Source organism: Clarias gariepinus, chromosome 7 (genome assembly GCF_024256425.1).
Source record: "Clarias gariepinus isolate MV-2021 ecotype Netherlands chromosome 7, CGAR_prim_01v2, whole genome shotgun sequence".
NCBI classification, from domain to species: Eukaryota; Metazoa; Chordata; class Actinopteri; order Siluriformes; family Clariidae; genus Clarias; species Clarias gariepinus.
This window is the reverse complement of record NC_071106.1, coordinates 232,501-253,489: the sequence shown is the minus strand read 5'-3', so window position 1 is coordinate 253,489 and position 20,989 is coordinate 232,501. Positions and strand designations below refer to the sequence as shown.

General features: G+C 44.5%; 1 protein-coding gene across 1 annotated transcript in view; it reads left to right on the top strand.

The window, feature by feature from the left end:
- Nucleotides 1–488: 488 nt before the first annotated feature.
- fbn1 (fibrillin 1) overlaps nucleotides 489–20,989 on the top strand; it is a 98,379-nt gene continuing 77,878 nt past the window's right edge. Inside the window, 6 exon segments of the mRNA XM_053500419.1 lie at nucleotides 489–711; nucleotides 1,153–1,356; nucleotides 7,114–7,196; nucleotides 8,252–8,350; nucleotides 9,291–9,386; nucleotides 10,092–10,187. Coding sequence (XP_053356394.1) covers nucleotides 1,217–1,356; nucleotides 7,114–7,196; nucleotides 8,252–8,350; nucleotides 9,291–9,386; nucleotides 10,092–10,187 — 514 coding nt within the window. The 5' untranslated portion in view covers nucleotides 489–711; nucleotides 1,153–1,216.

Sequence of the window (20,989 nt, the reverse complement as noted above, 5' to 3'; positions counted from 1 at the left end):
GTCAAGTCAGAGAAAGTGTGAAATTTTCATTAACGAGCAAAAACAAACAAACAAACAAACAAACAAACAAACAAGTGATTATTTCTTGCCATTATTCCACAAATATTAAATATTACTGCACTTGTAATCTTGTCGTGCACACACACACACACACACACACACACACACACACGATTATATTGCATGTCATATTGTACATGATCTTCTGTAAGATGAACCAAATCAGTGAATCAGTGAGTCATAAGGAGTCGTTTGTGGGTGAATCCTCTGTGAGTTGGGAATAAAGTTCTGTGCAGCGAAACAGAGAGAGAGAGAGAGAGAGAGATTCATAATGCTGTTATGGAAACACAGAGTGTGAGAAAGGAAAGAAAAGAGAAGGAAAGGGAGTGTTTTGGGGAGGAGAAGAGTGACGAGGAGGAGGAGGAGGTACGAAATAGAAAGTTCAGCAGAGAGAGAGAGAGAGAGAGAGAGAGAGAGAGAGAGAGAGAGTCAGACCCTCAGCTCATCCTGCACAAAAGCTTTTAGAGCAGTTGGAGTTCTGCGTCTCTTCACTGCTGTGTGCTGATCTCCTGCCATGACTAAACTCTCCTAGAGCTCCAGCCCAGGATCCTGCACTCCTCTTCTCGCTATCTGTCCATCTCCTCGTTCTTCTTCTCCTGTCCAGTTGGGTTTATATCAGGCAGAGGAGAGACACGAAGCTGCTGCAGGGAGGTACAGTAACATCCAGCTGCTCTCTTCTCCAGGCTCTTACTTTTAGTCTTGAGTTGTTTGGTGTGTGTGTGTGTGTGTGTGTGTGTGTGTGTGTGTGTGTGTGTGTGTGTGTGTGTGTGTGTGTGAAAGCTGTTTAGACTCCAGTGCTGGATGGTAGATGATCTCACACAGAGCTGAACTTGCTCCTACATCTGTTTGCAGTTCTTATGCAAATCCTGCACTGCTGATTTCGGCTGATTTCGGCTGATTTCGGCTGATTTGGCTTCTCGGCTTTGTGCATTCCTTAACTTTCTCTCTCACTCTCTCTTTTTCCTTCTTCTCCTTTTTACTCTGTTAACACAAATATCCCATCTTTAAGTTTCAGTGCAGTTTAATGGCTGGATTGTTCTGCTGCAGGTCAGATCTTTATTGCAGTGATTTATTTGGTGTGTTTTCATGCAGATCTGCTCCAGATCGTCCCTGAGCTGCGTTTGCTCTTTAGAAAGTGGATTATCAGAGGGGCAGGATGTGGTGGCTGAGGTTGTTGATTTTGGGATTTTGGTCAGCTCTTGTGGTGCTTGGCGCAAATGAGGATGCCAAACCGGAGCAGAAGGAAGTCAGCAGGACCAAACGCAGAGGAAACACGGGACAGCTCGGCCTCAAGGGGTAAGAACCTGATTAACTCTTTAAATAGGAGCAAGACTTAATGTCACGTCCACTAATGTTTTTTTTAGAAACTGACTGTTGTTCCTAAAACTCCTCGAACTAAAGCACTTCCCTCAGAGCGTTCCTGCAGAATGATGTTTCTGCGTTACCTGATCACACCGTATTAAACACTGCAGGAAGTTTTTAAATGCTCCAGCATCCTCAAATTGCTGAACAGGTATCAAATATTCTGCTGATGTTCTCAGCTAGCCGAGAACTCATATAACACTGGGGAGGTGGAATAAATGGCTGAAACGGTCCAAGAATCTGGTTCTGGTTTGAAGTTCCCCTGTAGGATACTGTGTGTTTCACGTCGAGCCCCAGTGACTTTTTTTCCTTCAGGTTTTATAGGAGTTCCTGCTGGAGCTCTACTGAAACAGAGAGGTGGTATATTGATGGATGGTATTGAGTGAAAGTTAAATCTCAGACAAATTTCAGGAATGTTTCACAATCATGTGATCTAGAACACCTGCGACAGGTGTGTATGTGTTAGAGCTGGATTACAGTGAACTAAAACAGATCTTTAGCTGTGGCCAAAAGGTGAGAATTACAGAAATATTTCTTTTAACAAAGTTCTGCTGCTTCAGTGTGTGTAGATGTTTGTGTCAGATGTTCCTCTGGTCTACTGAAGTATAATTACACACATTTCATAAGTGTTCAAGGCTTTTATTGACAATTGCATTAAGTTTATGTAAAAGCTCAGTATCTGCAGTGTAGATCTTCTTATTAAAGACCTTCTACACTTCACCCTGACATGCTGTTAATCACCTTCTGTTCCACACCCTGATTGATGGCGGAACCCATTCTTGCATAATCAATGCTTGGAGTTTGTCAGAATTTGTGGGTTTTTGTTTGTTCATCCACATCTTGAGGATCGACCAGAAGTTCTCAATGGGATTAAGGACTGTTGAGTTTCCTGGACATGGATTTAAATTTTTGAAGTTTTGATGTTTTTCCTGGAGAGTGACTCATTTGCTGCACTTCTTGAAATGTGTGAAGGTTAGCTCTACAATCTGTCCTGTGTCATGCCAACAGTAAAGCACCCTGAGACCAGTCATGTGTGAGGTCGCTTCTCAGCCGAGGGAGTGGGCTCACCAACAATTTTGCCTAAGAGCACAGGCATGAATAAAGAACAGAACAAAAAACATCCTCCGGGTGCAACCTTTTTAACAACTTCTCCGAGAGCAACAAACAAACATAACTCCAAATAAACATAATTTGAGCCTCCAATAACTACCTGGACTCCATATTAACATCAATTTACATCTCCTGTTATGCTGAACTGCCTGCCACCTAACACACAGTATGAGTGCAGATCAATCCCTGCTATCCGTTATCACCCAGATGAGGATGGGTTCCCTGTTGAGTCTGGTTCCTCTCAAGGTTTCTTCCTATTACCATCTCAGGGAGTTTTTCCCTCAGCACCGTCACCCTCGGCTCGTTCATCAGGGACGATCTGATCATCTGATTCACACACACACACATCTCATACACACTTAAATAATTCTTTTGAGTGTGTGAAGCTGCTTTGCGACAATGACAATTGTTAAAAGCGCTATACAAATAAAATTGAATTGAATTGAATTGAACCCTATAAATTCTGACAAACTCCAAGCAGTGATTAAGTAGGAATGGGCAGCACCATCAGTCAGGATGTGGAACAAAAGGTGATTGACAGCATGTCAGGATGAACTGAAGAGGATTAACCCTATAAATAATGACTCTATACATAAACTTAATGTACTTATAAAAGCCTTTAACACTTCTGAAATGCATGTAATTATACTTCAGTATACCAGAGTAACATCTGACAAAAAGATCTGAAGACATTAAAGACACCCCTGGTAGAAGTGTCTGTCACATGAGCATTACAATCTAAGTTCTTGGGTCTTCTGAGAAGTTCACCTGAACTGAGATGATGAGTTTCTGCAATTCTTGTTGCAATGTGACATGCCCTTTGTTGCACATCTGCTCTATATCTCATATGTTTTGATGATCTTTTTGAGCATTTAATTTCTTACAATGTTCTCTCTCCAAATACATAAGAATCACTTATTTTTATCATCAGGTCAGTGTTTATAATGAGTGTTTTCATGAGTGTTTATACATTGAGTATTATATAAATAATGGTATATGTATATATCTCAGCATTTGGCAGATGTCCCTATCCAGAGCGAGTTAAAATAGTTTTTCTTTATCTCTTTGAGGGTTAAGGGCCTTGCTTAAGGGCCCAACTTGGTGGCGCTGGGGCTCAAACCTGGGTCTTTCTGAACTATAGTCCAATGTCTTTATGACTGAGCTACCCCTATATATACAGGTCCTTCTCAAAAAAATACCATATTTTGATAAAGTTCATTATTTTCTGTAATGTACTGATAAACATTAGACTTTCATATATTTCAGATTCATTACACACAACTGAAGTAGTTCAAGCCTTTTATTGTTTTAATATCGATGATTTTGGCATACAGCTCATGAAAACCCAAAATTCCTATCTAAAAAATATAGCATATTTCATCCGACCAATAAAAGAAAAGTGTTTTTAATACAAAAAAGTCAACCTTCAAATAATTATGTTCAGTTATGCACTCAATACTTGGTCGGGAATCCTTTTACAGAAATGACTGCTTCAATGCGGCGTGGCATGGAGGCAATCAGCCTGTGGCACTGCTGAGGTGTTATGGAGGCCCAGGATGCTTCGATAGCGGCCTTAAGCTCATGCAGAGCTCTTTACAATATCCCACAGATTCTCTATGGGGTTCAGGTCAGGAGAGTTGGCAGGCCAATTGAGCACAGTAATACCATGGTCAGTAAACCATTTACCAGTGGTTTTGGCACTGTGAGCAGGTGCCAGGTCGTGCTGAAAAATGAAATCTTCATTTCCATAAAGCTTTTCAGCAGATGGAAGCATGAAGTGCTCCAAAATCTCCTGATAGCTAGCTGCATTGACCCTGCCCTTGATAAAACACAGTGGACCAACACCAGCAGCTGACATGGCACCCCAGACCATCACTGACTGTGGGTACTTGACACTGGACTTCAGGCATTTTGGCATTTCCCTCTCTCCAGTCTTCCTCCAGACTCTGGCACCTTGATTTCCGAATGATATGCAAAATTTGCTTTCATCCGAAAAAAGTACTTTGGACCACTGAGCAACAGTCCAGTGCTGCTTCTCTGTAGCCCAGGTCAGGCGCTTCTGCCGCTGTTTCTGGTTCAGAAGTGGCTTGACCTGGGGAATGCGGCACCTGTAGCCCACTTCCTGCACACGCCTGTACACGGTGGCTCTGGATGTTTCTACTCCAGACTCAGTCCACTGCTTCCGCAGGTCTCCAAAGGTCTGGAATCGGTCCTTCTCCACAATCTCTCCACAATCAACATAAATTTATGTTGTAAATTTATGTTGCATGTAGCACCTTGGTCCTGGAGGAATGTTGTTTCGTTTCACTGTGTACTAACTGTATATGGTTGTAATGACAATAAAGCCTACTTGAACTTGAACTTGAATCTTCCTCAGGGTCCAGTCACCTCTTCTCATTGTGCAGCGTTTTCTGCCACACTTTTTCCTTCCCACAGATTTCCCACTAAGGTTCCTTGATACAGCACTCTGGGAACAGCCTATTCGTTCAGAAATTTCTTTGTGTCTTACCCTCTTGCTTAAGGGTGTCAATGATGGCGTTCTGGACAGCAGTCAGGTCGGCAGTCTCACCCATGATTGCGGTTTTGAGTAATGAACCAGGCTGGGTGTTTTTAAAAGCCTCAGGAATCTTTTGCAGGTGTTTAGAGTTAATAAGTTGATTCAGATGATTAGGTTAATAGCTCGTTTAGAGAACCTTCTCATGATATGCAAATTTTTTGAGATAGGAATTTTGGGTTTTCATGAGCTGTATGCCAAAATCATCAATATTAAAATAATTAAAAGGCTTGAACTACTTCAGTTGTGTGTAATGAATCTAAATATATATGAAAGTCTAATGTTCATCAGTACATTAGAGAAAATAATGAACTTTATCACAATATGCTAATTTTTTGAGAAGGACCTGTGTATATATCTATATATACACACACAATGCTTTTATAACTGAGCATATGCTCAGTGGTTAAGGCATTATTTTAAATATAATGATACAAAGAGTATTTGTCATGAACATCTGACTTAATTATTGGCTTGGTCCAGATGTTTCAGTTGAGCGACAGTCAGAACATGATGTTTACTTAATGGTTATCTATGAGTCATGCTTGGGCGTGATGAAGAGCATCTCAGACTCCACACCTCCCTGGGTTTTACTCTTAGCACAGCTATAAATGCTTGCTCCCTCACCAGCCTCTCTTTATTTTCTCTCCTGAAAACTTGTCTGCAACTATAGAAGAGTTCATATGCCCCTGAGGATGAGCTATTGCTATGAAAACGAAAAATATATCAAAATTATGATGTTACTATAAACCTGAGCTAATGTCAGAGATGCTGTTTAGTGATCTCGTTGGTTTAATGATTTGAATCTCAGCTCCTGAGTGTTGTGAAATCAGATATGAGGACATTTCAGTTGTTGCATTGGAGTAGCTGTGGTATTAGTTTCCCCTGTTATGCAGATGTCACACAGTTATCCACTGCCTGGCCAATAAAGTCACCACCTGGATATAAATAAGCGAATAGTTAAGAGGTCCCCATTGTATAATTACTGCAGTGATTATTATGGTTCAGCTGCAACAAGTTATTTAACCCTAACTAATTCAGTGAGGATTTTCTCATTTCTTACACAACCATATCAAAAGACATATCCTGTGGGCGTAGCAAAGAGTTACTCTGTTTCAGAAGGGTCAAATTATTGTTCTACATTAAGAAAAAAAAACTCACGAGATTGGGACTAAACAGCTGTGTGTCCATAAGAAAACCACTTGTTAGTGAGGCTCATCATAAAAAGGCTTCAGTTTGTTAGGGAGCATAAAGACTGGAGAGATGGAAAAAGGTCATGACCTGATGAGTCCAGACTGATCCTATTCCAGAGTGATGGGCGTGTCAGGGTGAGAAGGGAAGGACATGAAGCGATGCTCCCATCATGCATAGTGTCCACTGTACAAGCCTCTGGAGACAGTGTTATGATCTGGGGTTGATCAGTTACTCAGGTCTAGACTCAGTAACGTTATGGGGCAATAAAATGAAGTCAGCTGACCACCTGAATGTACTGAACCACCAGGTCATCACATGTCATTTTATTTCATGGATTGGCCACCACAGAGTCTAGACCTTAACCTTATTGAGAATCTTCAGGATGTGCTGGAGAATGCTTTACACAGAGCTTTGATTCCTAAATATAAGATCCTGATCATAAGAAACACCTGAAAGCTAATCTAGCACACATATTACTGTATGTAGAGAAGATGTGACTCTTTTTAAGGTTGGTCTCCAGGCTAGGACTGTGACACATTGCTGATCCAGGCTTGTTATGTAAGAACACAGTGTGACTGCAGATAATCAAATTGGTTTGGAGGAAAACAGACTGCTCCTGATTGGTTTTGGGTGATTCAGCTCAGAAAGCATGCAGCTAACTTAGTCATAGACACACATGAAGTAATGAAGTGTGCTCATTCAGACCTGAGAGTCGGAGTCAGAGTGGGAGGTCATGTTATGTGGAACACTGGTTACAACAATGTGTGTGTGTGTGTATGTGAGTTTAATAAAACACATACATTCCTTAACTTTTTTAAATGCTCTTTCCGTAGTCCAAATGTGTGTGGAACACGACAACACTCGTACTGCTGCCCTGGATGGAAAACACTCACTGGAGGAAACCAATGTATTGTCCGTAAGTGTTAAAGTTCTGTTTATATACAGTATTTCTCTCAAATAATGAATTAACTGGAGTCAAATCACACCAAGCACTAATGCCACAATGAGAGCACTAACATGTTCCACAGCTGATCATCTGAGAGCACAAAGTGGTGTCAGATGTGTGTAAGTTCCTCCAGTGTAAGCTCATGAAGTCAGGACCAACAATCCCATAGACATGCCAGAGTCCCACATTGTTGTTGTTGATATACACAGTGATGTAATGCTCTGGCTTTTAGGACCGTAAAAAAGTCACATGATTCATAAACAGTTTGCAGGTTGAACCAGGTCCTCCCCAGCACCAGCACCATCACAAGCCCTGAATTAGCACCTGGTTTACGTTGGTGGACTTGGAGTTTGGAGATCTCCATCTCGCTGATGGCTCCACCACCACCTCCATCACTTGAAAGAAGCTAGAGTAAAAGTGATGTCCAGAGCTCCATATTTCTCCACTTACAGCTTCTACTCCATCTTACAGATTTATGTGACGTTGACTTTATTAATTCTGTTGAGATGGAAATGTATTGTAATGTTTTTTCCTCCAGGTCTGAATAGAGTGCTGTGTTTTTCAGGAAGGCTGTGGTGGGCTTCATGCCGGTGTTGTGTGCCGATTGTTTATATTGTTTAGGAGCTAAAAGTGAGGAAGTGTGGGGTCGTGATCTGCATCACTGAGCTCAGACAGAGAGGAGAGGGAGGTGGCCCGGCTCACTAACTCTGAGATCCTAAAACTTACTCCACTAAAAGCCTAGAAGACTAGAAGCCTTTCTTCTGGTTTCTCAAATTCATTTTTACATGCAGTGTCTCCAATGAGGCACCAACAGATGCACCAGTTAGACCAGTCAAATCTGTACCTGTCAAGGAGACACCAGAGCTCACTGACACACACCGAGGGATCTCTAACATGAGAAATGAAATAAAGCTGGATGATCTTCATTACCTGGGCATAAAAACATGAGACAGGTGAACCTGGGGGTGGAGCCTTATCTCTCTCTCTCTCTCTCTCTCTCTCTCTCTTTCTCTCTCTCTCTCCAGCTATTTGCCGTAGTTCCTGTGGTGATGGATTTTGTTCCAGACCAAACATGTGCACCTGCCCAAATGGACAGATCTCTCCTTCCTGTGGCTCCAAGTCAGGTGTGTGTGTGTGTGTGTGTGTGTGTGTGTGTGTGTGTGTGTGTGTGTTTGTGTGTGTGTGTGTGTGTGTGTGTGCGCAAATGTATTTGTCTGTAATTTATTTCTGGCAGTGTTTCTGTGCGAAATTGATTTGCCACCCAATCCTAATTCCTGCCTCATGTATGTTGTCATTTCCTGTCCATTACCTCATCTCTTCTGGGAAGCAGTGAGGTCAGAGTGCAATCCAAACCCATTCTGTAACCCCTACACTCCAGGTCCTTCTCCGATCTTCAGCTTCATAGCTTTTCTCTAAATTCTCTTGGGCTGGAGGTCTAGGCCCGGGAGTGTTAGAGTGATAGAAATCCAACATTCTCTCTCTCTCTCTCTCTCTCTCTCTCTACTAAAAGACCTTCCTCTTCAGACCTGGTCACTTTCTGTTAGTTGGATGCCAGGAGCTGGACATGAGCTCCGCTTTCAGATGATCTCGGGGATGAGTTGATTGCTTTAGTCCCATAAACATCTCTGTGATTTTATGAGCAGATGTTTATTTCTGTTGGACATATTCCTCTCTCACCACATAGTTCATTATTCATAAAACATCTCGCATATTCATCAAGCTCTTAAAAGCGCATTCTCTGGGTCGATCTCTGCAACAACAAAAAAAAATAAATTTATGAAGATAAAAAGCATTCTATATATTAAACACAATATAAAAGCCTAATGGTGCATAAATCCTCTTTATATTCAACATTTATGCAACAATTTTATGATTATTATTTTAATAAACAGACTTATGATGTCATGATGTCAGAATGTGAGACACAAACATCTGGGTTTGCAGGAGGAAAAAAAAACTGCAGATGTTTCATTACAGTCCCCACCCTTCAGCATCAACTGCCATATATTTAGTGTGTGTGTGTGTGTGTGTGTGTGTGTTTAATAATTTTTTTTTCTTTCACAGTTCAAAACTGTAATATTCGCTGTATGAATGGAGGAACATGTGCTGAAGATAACTGTCTGTGTCAGAAGGGCTACACCGGAGCTCACTGTGGCCAGCGTAAGCACATCATCATCATCATCATCACCATCATCATCATCACCTCACCTCATGCACTGCAGTGTTAACGTGATCATATCAACATACCCCCTAGTTAAAGCTCATCTTAACTTATGATTTAAAAAATCGAAGTCACATGTAGAGCACGTGATAAAAGCAGGCTGAGAGTGTAGAGTGAACACTTCATATCTGTAACACCTGCTTGGTTGCCATGGTTACCGCCTCCTCTACTTTTAGATGTAATTTCATGCTAAACACGAGAGTGTTTTGTGAAATTTTAATCCCATGGTTTAGCAATGTTCTTTTTTTCTCTTCTTGATTTTGTGTACATTTTTTTGTGGAACAGAATTAACCCCGCCCCCAGCTTTCCTTAAAAGGAAACTCATTAGACATTAGATCAGTATGAAATGGTTCCTAAACCAAGTTCAGTTCATTACATTTTCACAGAGAATAATAAGTTAAGTCATTGTAAAGTTGTTAAAAACAGAGTGAAGAAGGTGAATTAATAAAAATGCTTATTGCCCTCTGAAAGGATTCACATGGTTCATGTTGTCATGGTAACAGACTGTGTGTGATAAACAGACCAGAGTTATATGTCGTGATGGTAACCAGCATTCAAAATCATCTACAGTCAAGTCTTTATCAACAATACATCAATCTGATTGATAATGCTGTACTGTACTGTGTGTGTGTGTGTGTGTGTAGCGTTGTGTGAGTCAGGATGTTTGAATGGAGGAAGATGTGTTGCCCCAAACCGCTGCGTGTGTACGTACGGATTCACCGGACCTCAGTGTGAGCGAGGTAAGACCCAGCACCGCTTACACACTCACCTTTCACCTTCATCTTGTTACAATGTTGATGTTACCATGGTGACACTGATGTACACAATGCTTTGACTGGGATATAATTTGACGTTGTGATGCTGATGAGATTCATTTGTAACACTTGATGTAACACTAATGTAATTTGTTTCTGTAGCAATAACAGGACCTCTGTTAGTGTTGAGCCTGGAGAACATGGGGTGTAGGTGTGCAGGGGAGGGGGGTGTTTGTTTTTTGTTCTAAGTATAGAACATATATTGTTTCTTCTCCAGACTCTATATATCTGGACAGGGATCTGGAGGACGTGTGTTTTAGCAAACTTTAATTATAGCTATGAAGCAGGTACCAGGCTTGGCAGGTGATCTGGAACCTGTGGGATCTCCTGAGCATACAACTAGATATGCATGGATCAGATCTGATAACATGGAAAACCTGAAGAAGGTGTGAAGTCTAGATTATGTTTTAGAGAACTTAGGTTTTGGAGATGGTAGTAGCTGAAGAACCGATGGTCCAGGCACCCTGAGTTCAGATGGTCTGAAAGAAAGTGTGCTTTTAATTATGTGGAGCTCTTGAGTCTTTATGATTTGGCAGAATGGGGTCCAGAGAACATGGGATGTGTAAAGGCTTGGATTTGGAGATAACAGCACATGTTCCTGATTGTTTTAAGTTCCAAAGAGTACTTTGTCTGGAAAGTATGTCATTTAGAGTCCATGAAAAATGAGTTCTGGGATAACCGTGTTTCGGCAGTGTGTTTCCTGGAGTGTGTTTCCAGTTTCCAGTTTTTTGGGTCATGAGGAGCAGAATGTGAAGAACATGGTTTCTGGAGGCGTGTGATTTGGAGGGTGAGTGTAACTTTGAATGTGGTTCTGGAGTTGTGTCCTGATGAGAAGGTTCTGCTTGTGCAGATGAGTGTGTGTGTCTGTGAGACAGTAAGACAATGCACAGGCCTCCGTTGTGTTTTTTCAGCTTGTTTTTTCCCCAAGCTTCTTTTTGAGTTCTGTCATGTGTTTGGACCCGTCCCTCCGTACAGACTCGATTTAAGACAGATGTGCTGTAACAGGGTGTGTGAGCAAGAGATACACTGCTGAGTTTGTTGGTACCATGTGCTTTTCATTACGATACATATTTACATAGAAATGCCCAAAACAAAACACGTCTGTATCTACGAGGCCAGAACATTTAGTTTCACCATGAGAAAGGAAACTGGAGTGTGTTCAAAAGGAGTGTGCTTCAGCAAAGGTGTGTGTGTGTTTTAAAGGGAGTGGGTTTTAGAGGGAACATGTTGCTGTAGGCCTGTGTTTCATAGGAGTTTGTTAGGGAGAACGTATTTCTGCAAGGGTGTGGTTGGGGGAGTGTGTTTCAGGAGTGTGTTTCAGGAGTGTGTGTTTCAGGCTGAGTGTTTCAGTTGGGAGTTTTCTGCAGGAAAACGTTGTAACGCTCAGGTTTTATATTCGAGCTAATTACACTATTCCGGGGCCTTGAGTCTAAATACGGGATAATATTACTTACTTCCGGTGTTGTGCAATCTTCGTGGAGCAAGGAAAGACACACAACAACAATTTCCCAACAAATCCAAAGTGTATTAATTAAAAAAAACAACCAAGGTGCACTAAATTATTTTTTTTTTTACAAAATATATACAAAAATATATATATTTAATATATATAAATAAATATATATTGTGTGTGAGTGCGTATGTATGAATATCCAAGTCTGTGGAGAGGACCGCAATAGCGCTTTTCAGTACCACACCCTCTGTTATGTGGGTTGCCCCCAGAAAAAGTGTACTCCATTGTTTTTTAACAGTCTTTTTGCTGCACGTACTGCCAGAGTCCTTGCGAATGGTGGGCCACCAGGTGACATCTAGAAGGCTCAGTAGAGTTTTTAGCCCTCCCCGGTGGCCACCCTTCGGCTTGTGGTGAAAGTTCTCCAGGTATGTCTGGGTCTTAGATGGTGGGACTACCAGCTGGACTGCTCCTCCTTTCTTCCTCGGCACTCTACGATGTAGCGCCCCCTGTTGGTGTTTGAAGGAGACTCCGTGGTTCTGGGACTCTCCAACGTCCACCACAGTGGCCAGTAGAGCTGCCTGGAGACCTTTCTGCTGCGCTCTTACTACCTTAGCCAGGTCACTGGGTGGAGCCAAGGACAGCTCCGATGTAACTTGAAGAGGTTCTGCTTTTGGTGGCAAGGCGTAGTAGAGCTGAGAGGCTGCAAAGTGGGGCTGAGCGTTGGAGCGTCCAGCCTGGGACGGTGTAGAAGCGGGCTCTGGGGCTCCTTCCTGAATCTTCTCCTGGCTGTGTTGTGTATCCTCCTTCTCTGTTGCGATGTTCGGAATTCCGGGTGAATGTCGAGGTGGAAATTGTGTAGATGCAGGATTGTAGGACTGTAATTTGTGAATGGTGGGCATGTTAGTGAGGCGCAGCTTCGTCATCTGTTTCTCCCAGAAAACATTGCGGCACAAAAAACAGTCAGTTATGGCTCTTTTCAGTTTTTCTAAAGACTCTTGGCAGTAGCGCTCCAGCTCTGCTATTCTAGCGTCCATTGCCTGCAGAAAACTGATTTCACGATTTATACTGTTGTTAATGAAATCTTTAAAATCCCACTCTAACAAGCCGTCTTTCTCTGACAGCGCCACTTCATCCCCTTTACACTGCTTAAGTTCACTCTGCATTGTTTTTACACTATCAGCAATATTACACATATGAACCATAGTAACATCATCATCATGTCTATCTGATATATACAATGAACTAAGCAAAGAAGTTCTATTAGCTGTAGGGTTACGGCGTGTCACAAAGGCATTTACATCATCTGATACATCACAAGCAAAACCAGAGTCAGCCTTACCGGCCCTACTAGCGTTAGCTTTAGCACTAGCCATGTTAGCGTCCTGCTTACTCAGCAAAGTCACACAACACCGGAAAAATACCCAAACAAACAAATTCCCCATACGGGCCACCACTATGTAATGCTCAGGTTTTATATTCGAGCTAATTACACTATTCTGGGGTCTTGAATCTAAATACGGGATAATATTACTCACTTCCGGTGCTGCGCCAAAAAAAGTGTATTAAATGAAACAAACAACCAAGGTGCACCAAAAAAATACAAACAAACAATATTTACAAAATATATACAAAAATATACAAATACAGTGGAACCTCGGATTATGAGTAACGCGGTTTACGAGTGTTCCGCAAGACGAGCAACGAGTTTTAATAATTTTTTACTTGAAAAACGAGCATTGTCTTAGTTTACGAGCACCGGGTATCATGTTTCACGAATGCGCTTCTTGTTTTGACACCGAGCGTCACGTCATCACAAGTGAGCCACTGTTTTTCATCTCTCCTGCTGGGTGAATACACACACACGCTGTGTGTGTGTGTGTGTAATGTGCGCGCGCACACACAAACACGCTGTGTGTGTGTGTGTGTGTGTGTGTGTGTAATGTGCGTGCGCGCACACACACACACATTAATGGAGAGACCGTTTTTAAAACCGTTTAAAAATTAGCAAGGAACATCGCTAGTCACACTCGCGTGAGCGCATACTAACGGGATCACTACTGTAAAGAAAAGCAACAACAACAACAACAAAAAAAAAAAATTAAACAGCTCCTCACCTTTAAAAACAGTCGCGACAGAGAAGAGTTTGTGTGTTTGTTTGGCAACCTGAGAGGAGGGGAGCTGTAAAGCCGAGACCTATCGTCTCCCCTGCTGGGTCTTTTGAGCTGGGTCTGCAGTGCCTGCAGTGTTTTTGAGTGTGCGTGTGTGTCTGTGTAAGGCAGAGAGTTTGTGTGTTTGTTTGGCAACCTGAGAGAAGGGGGCTGTAAACGCGAGCAAGCCCCCCTTTAGCCCCCCTTCTCTCAGGTTGCCAAACAAACACACAAACTCCTCTCTGTCGCGATTGTTTTCAAAGGTGAGGAGCTGTTTAATTTGTTTTTTGTTGTTGTTGTTTTACTTTACAGTAGTGATCCCGTTAGTCACGCGAGTGTGACTAGCGATGTTCCTTGCTAATTTTTAAACGGTTTTAAAAATGGTCTCTCTGTTTATGTGTGTGTGTGTATGTGTGTGTGTGTGTGCGCGCACGCACATTACACACACACCCTGCGTGCACAAATGGAAACACTTATCTGTCAAGATTTATTTTTAAATTTTTTTAAGGTAAAGTACAGGTTAATTTGTTTTATTTTTACTTTATATTTTGTATTAATTATTTTTATGCATTTATTTTTTTGGGCTGTAGAACGAATTATTTAAGTTTTAATTATTTCCTATGAGAAAATTGAATTTGGTTTACGAGTGTTTTGGAATACGAGCCCACTTCCGGAACGAATTATGCTCGTAATCCGAGGTTTCACTGTATAAATAATGTGTGTAGTGGATGCGTGTGTGTAAGTGCGTATGTATGAATGTCCAAGTCTGTGTTATTGTGAGTGTGTAATAGTGGATGGGAGAGATGGCTTGGACTTACCGGTAAAAGATGGTAAATCCGGGAGCACGAGAAACAAAATGAGAGGAGTATAGTTAAAGTCCAGGAAAAGATTAATCCACTGAGGAAAAGTAATCCTCTGGTTGCCACAAACTAGCTCTCTCTCTCTTTTACACAGCACTGTAAACTTCATCTCTCCACCCCGAGTGTTATGCTGATTCCGGCTTTATACCGACACACGTGACCCGATAGGTCTATAACAACCCTATACGGTTATAGGACTATAACCGTATAGGGTTGTTAAAAAGGCCTGGTGGTTTAACTTTTTATTTACCACTTTATGTTAGCCTAAATAAAACCAAGCCCTTGTGTGATGCGCTACAACGTTTGGGAAGGGGACCTGGGTAAGGTATTTTCAGAAGTGTGCTTCTTGCACAATATTTATTAATTGCTAATTTTGCACTAAATATTTTTATCCTTGCTGCTAATTATGGAACGTTTACTGTTTCTCCTCCCACTACCTCAACTCATCACCTCATTACCACAGGGTATTGTACTGTCATGTTGTCGCACTGTCACTTTGTTGCTCTTGTTTGCATATTTGCACATGTACATTATGTTGTCTCCTAACTCAAAATGTCAATCTGTCCTGTCCCAGCTAGCAAGCTAATTAGGTCTCTGAGTTAGCTAGTTAGTTTCTGTTAATTTATGTTGTTAATTTATGTTGTATGTAGCACCTTGTTCCTAGAGGAACGTGGTTTCATTTCACTGTCTACTGAACTGTATATGGTTGAAGTGACAATAAAAGCCTACTTGACTTGACTTGACTTAAGTGTTTTCTGGGATAATTTACTGTGGAGTGTGTTTCGGGGGGAAGTTCAGGGGTGTGTTTCAGGGGGAGGGTCAGGGGGTGTGGTTCAGAGTGGGAGGTTCAGGGGCGTGTTTCAGGGGTGTGTTTTAGGGGGAGGGTCAGGGGCGTGTTTTAGGGGGGAGGTTCAGTGTGGGAGGTTCAGGGGCGTGTTTCAGGGGGGATTATGCAGAGTGTGTATTCAGGAGTGTGTGGGTGTGTTTATGCAGGATTCTTTATTTAGGAATTTTAGTAAATTGTAAGAATGTGTTTCAGGGCGTGCAGATTTTGTTTCCAGGAGTAGTGTGCAGAGAAGTGTGTATTTAGTATTGTGTATTCTGGAATGTGGCCCTATTAAAATTATAAAATCTAATAAAACCAGGATTTAGACAGCCTGTTAACAGCTTGTGTGTATTTTTGGACTTGTTGTGTGTGTGTGTGTATGTGTGTCTGTGTGTGCGTGTCTTTGGCTCCATTCTGTCCGAGCATGACATTCTTGATTGTTTGGTTATTTGGCCTCACTCTCTTTTTCCTAAAGGGAACACTATTGTTTTTCAAACTGTTTACAACACACACACACACACACACAAACCCTGAGTTACAAACATTATAGTGTAGGAGTGGAGGGGAGTGGTGTAGAAGTAAGGGATATGGTGGGAGTGAGGGGTATGGTGTAGGAGTGGAGGAGTGTGGTAGGAACGAGGGGTGTTGTGTAGGAGTTGAATGGGTGTGGTGTAGGAGTGGAGGGGTGTGGTGGGAACGAGGGGTGTAGTGTAGGAGTGGAGGGGTGTGGTGGGAGTGAGGGGGTGTGTGGTGTAGAAGTGGAGGGCTGTGGTTTAGGAGTGGAGGGGTTTGGTTTGAGTGAGGGGGTGTGGTGTAGAAGTGGAGGGGTGTGGTGTAGGAGTGGAGGGGTGTGGTGGGAGTGAGGGGGTGTGTGGTGTAGAAGTGGAGGGCTGTGGTTTGGGAGTGGAGGGGTGTGGTTTGAGTGAGGGGGTGTGGTGTAGAAGTGGAGGGGTGTGGTAGGAGAAATGGGGTATGGTGTAGGAGTGGAGGGGTGTGGTGTAGAAGTGGAGGGATGTGGTGTAGGAGTGGAGGGCTGTGGTAGGAGCGAAGGGGTGTGGTGTAGGAGTGGAGGGGTGTGGTGTAGGAGTGGAGGGGTGTGCTAGAAGTGATTGGGTGTAGTAGGAGTAGAGGGGGTGTGGTGTAGGGTGTCTTGTTCCAAGATGGCGCCGGTGAGGTCGGCTGCCGTCACGACTGCTCCGATCTACTTTTCTTTGTTTTTGTATTTTAAGGTAATTCCCAGTAACTTTAAACGGCAAATTCATTACCATTGAGTACCTTAGGTATGATAGAGAAACTCTTGTTTCTATTGGTGTACAATGTATTCACAATTCAACGTTTCTAACTCCGGATCCGAGCTGGCTGAGTGATATCCTAAGGAAGAATAAAGGACGCAACGCGAACCGGCTGCCCTGAGGGAAATGAGCCGCCGTCAGGAACAGGCTGAGAGCCCGTGCACACCGCACACCTCTGCCTAGCATCCTGCTCGCCAACATCCAGTCACTGAAGAACAAGCTCGATGACCTCAGGGCCAGGATAAATTTCCAGAGAGACATTCGGGACTGCAACCTCCTCTGCTTCTGCACAACATGGCTAAAATGCTCGTTATCGACTACAGCTCAGCATTTAATACCATAATTTCCTCCACACTCACCACCAAGCTGGAGCACCTGGGACTCAGCTCATCTCTGTGTCAGTGGATCTCCAACTTTTCAAGTGGCAGACCACAGGCAGTAAGGATGGGCGGACATGTCTCAGCCTCCCTCACTCTCAACTCTGAAACCCCCCAGGGATGTGTTCTGAGCCCCCTGCTGTACTCATTGTACACCTATGACTGCATAGCCACTACGAACTCCACCACCATCATTAAGTTTGATGACGACACTGTCATGGTGGGCCTGATCTCTGACAATGATGAGACAGCCTACCTGGAGCAGAAGAGAAACTACCAGACTCCCTTTATCAACAGTGGCCCAGTGGAGCGCTTCCGATACCTCGGTGTTCACATCACGCAGAACCTGTCATGGTCCTGTCACATCAACACCGTGGTGAAAAAGGTTCGGCAGCGTCTCTACCACCCCAGGCGCTTGAGAGACTTTAGACTGCCCTCCAAGGTGCTTAGAAACTTTTACTCTTGCACCATAGAGAGCATCCTGACGGGTAACATCTCAACCTAGTTCGGGAACAGCACCATGCAGGAAAGACAAGCTCTACAGGGGGTCATGCATTCGGCTGAGCGCATCATCCGCACCGAGCTCCCTGACCTGCACTCGATCTACAGCAAGTGGTGCTGGACCAAGGCCAGGAAGATTGTAAGGGCCTCAGCTACCCCAACAATGGACTGTTCTCTATGTTGCGATCAGGAGAGCGGTGCAGTAGTGTAGGAGTGAGGGGGTGTAGTGTGGGAGTAAGGGGTGTGGTGTAGGAGTGGAGGGATGTGGTAGGAGTGGAGGGGTGTGATGTAGGAGTGAGGGGGTGTGGTGTAGGAGTGGAGGGGTGTGGTGTAGGAGTGAGAGGGTGTGGTGTAAAAGTAGAGGGATGTGGTAGGAGTGAGGTGGTGTGGTGTAAAAGTGGAGGGGTGTGGTGTAGGAGTGAAAGGGTGTGGTGTAGGAGTGGAGGGGTGTGGTGTAGGAGTTGAGGGGTGTGGTGTAGGAGTGAGGGGTGTGGTAGGAGTAAAAGGGTGTGGTGTAGGAGTGGAGGGGTGTGGTGTTGGGGTGGTGTAGGAGTGGAGGGGTGTGGTGTAGGAGTGAGGGGTGTGGTAGGAGTGAGGTGGTGTGGTGTAGAAGTGGAGGGGTGTGGTGTAGGAGTGAGTGGTGTGGTGTACGACTGGAGGGATGTGGTAGGAGTGAGGTGGTGTGGTGCAGAAGTGGAGGGGTGGGGTGTAGGAGTGAAAGGCTGTGGTGGGAGCGAGGGAGTGTGGTGGAGAAGTGGAGGAGTGTGGTGTAGGAGTGAGGGGTGTGGTAGGAGTGAGGTGTAGGAGTGGAGGGATGTGGTAGGAGTGAGGTGGTTTGGTGTAGAAGTAAAGAGGTGTGGTGTAGGAGTAAAAGGGTGTGATGTAGGAGTGAAGGGGTGTGGTGTAGGAGTGTAGGGGTGTGGTGTAGGAGTGAAGGGGTGTGGTGTAGGAGTGGAGGGGTGTGGTAGGAGTGGAGGGGTGTGGTGTAGGAGTAAAAGGGTGTGGTGTAGGAGTGGAGGAGTGTGGTGTAGGAGTGTAGGGGTGTGGGGTAGGAGTGAGGTGGTGTGGTGTAGAAGTGGAGGGGTGTGGTGTAGGAGTAAAAGGGTGTGATGTAGGAGTGAAGGGGTGTGGTGTAGGAGTGTAGGGGTGTGGTGTAGGAGTGTAGGGGTGTGGTGTAAGAGTGAAGGAGTGTGGTGTAGGAGTGGAGGGGTGTGGTGTAGGAGTGGAGGGGTGTGGTGTAGGAGTAAAAGGGTGTGGTGTAGGAGTGTGGGGGTGTGGTGTAAGAGTGGAGGAGTGTCGTGTGAGAGTGGAGGGGGTGTGGTGTAGGAGTGGAGGGGGTGTGGTGTAAGAGTGGAGGAGTGTGGTGTAAGAGTGGAGGGTGTGTGGTGTAAGAGTGGAGGGTGTGTGGTGTAGGAGCGAGGGGGTGTGGTGTAGGAGTGAGGGGGTGTGGTGTAGGAGTGGAGGGGTGTGGTGTAGGAGTGGAGGGGTGTGGTGTAGGAGTGAGGGGTGTGGTGTAGGAGTGTAGGGGTGTGGTGTAGGAGTGAGGGGTGTGGTGTAGGAGTGAGGGGTGTGGTGTAGGAGTGTAGGGGTGTGGTGTAGGAGTGGAGGGGTGTGGTGGGAGCGAGGGGGTGTGGTGTAGGAGTGGGGGGTGTGGTGTAGGAGTGTAGGAGTGTGGTGTAGGAGTGGAGGGGTGTGGTGTAGGAGTGAGGGGGTGTGGTGTAGGAGTGAGGGGTGTGGTGGGAGCGAGGGGGTGTGGTGTAGGAGTGAGGAGTGTGGTGGGAGCGAGGGGGTGTGGTGTAGGAGTGAGAGGTGTGGTGGGAGCGAGGAGGTGTGGTGTAGGAGTGGAGGGTGTGGTGTAGGAGTGGAGGGGTGTGGTGTAGGAGTGAGGGGTGTGGTGTAGGAGTGAGGGGTGTGGTGGGAGCGAGGGGGTGTGGTGTAGGAGTGAGGGGTGTGGTGTAGGAGTGGAGGGGTGTGGTGTAGGAGTGAGGGGGTGTGGTGTAGGAGTGAGGGGTGTGGTGGGAGCGAGGGGGTGTGGTGTAGGAGTGAGGGGTGTGGTGGGAGCGAGGGGGTGTGGTGTAGGAGTGGAGGGGTGTGGTGGGAGCGAGGGGGTGTGGTGTAGGAGTGAGGGGTGTGGTGTAGGAGTGGAGGGGTGTGGTGTAGGAGTGAGGGGTGTGGTGTAGGAGTGGAGGGGTGTGGTGTAGGAGTGAGGGGTGTGGTGTAGGAGTGGAGGGGTGTGGTGTAGGAGTGAGGGGTGTGGTGGGAGCGAGGGGGTGTGGTGTAGGAGTGAGGGGGTGTGGTGTAGGAGTGAGGGGTGTGGTGTAGGAGTGAGGGGTGTGGTGGGAGCGAGGGGGTGTGGTGTAGGAGTGAGGGGTGTGGTGTAGGAGTGAGGGGTGTGGTGTAGGAGTGAGGGGGTGTGGTGTAGGAGTGAGGGGTGTGGTGTAGGAGTGAGGGGGTGTGGTGTAGGAGTGAGGGGTGTGGTGTAGGAGTGAGGGGTGTGGTGTAGGAGTGAGGGGTGTGGTGGTAATGATTTCAGACAGTGTTACAACACTCTTAATACTTTCTAATAGGAACAAACTAAAAACCCTTCTGGTAAACAACATGGAGTAACAACTTGCTGGAGGACATTGTGGGCAAGCTGTGGCCAATTAATTGTTACTTGTGTGTGTGTGTGTGTGTGTGTGTGTGTGTGTGTGTGATTTAAAAAAAACTTTGTTAAATCAATCAAACACAAATTAAACACACACACACACACACACATTGTAAATGATTAAGGGCTGGACTGTGCTGTAGATGCAAGTGCTGATAGTGAGTTCAGTTGCTTCTGTTCTCAGGCCTGGAGTTGTTTATCTCATCAGATACACATTGTTTATCCTATTCAGTTGGAGTTGAATGTTATCAGAGTCAAGTTGTGTATACCATCCATGTGGAGTTTATTTTAACTCAGTCTAATAGTTTATTCAATTCAATTAAATTCTATTTAATTCAATTAAAATTATATGCAATTGCAATTCTATTCTATTTTTATATCGCTTTCAACAATGGTCATTGTCGCAAATCAGCTTTACAGAATATCTCATCCATGTGGAGTGGTTTATCTCATCTGAGTGGAGTGGTTTATCTTGTCTGAGTGGAGTTTCTAATTATTTAAAATATAAGCAGCCATTTCGAGGCATGTACACCACTTCACCCCTAATGGTACAGTTATTTATCAAGACTAGAAACTAGGTGGTGTTTTACAGTGTCTAACTGATATAAACTGCGTTGTGTGTCT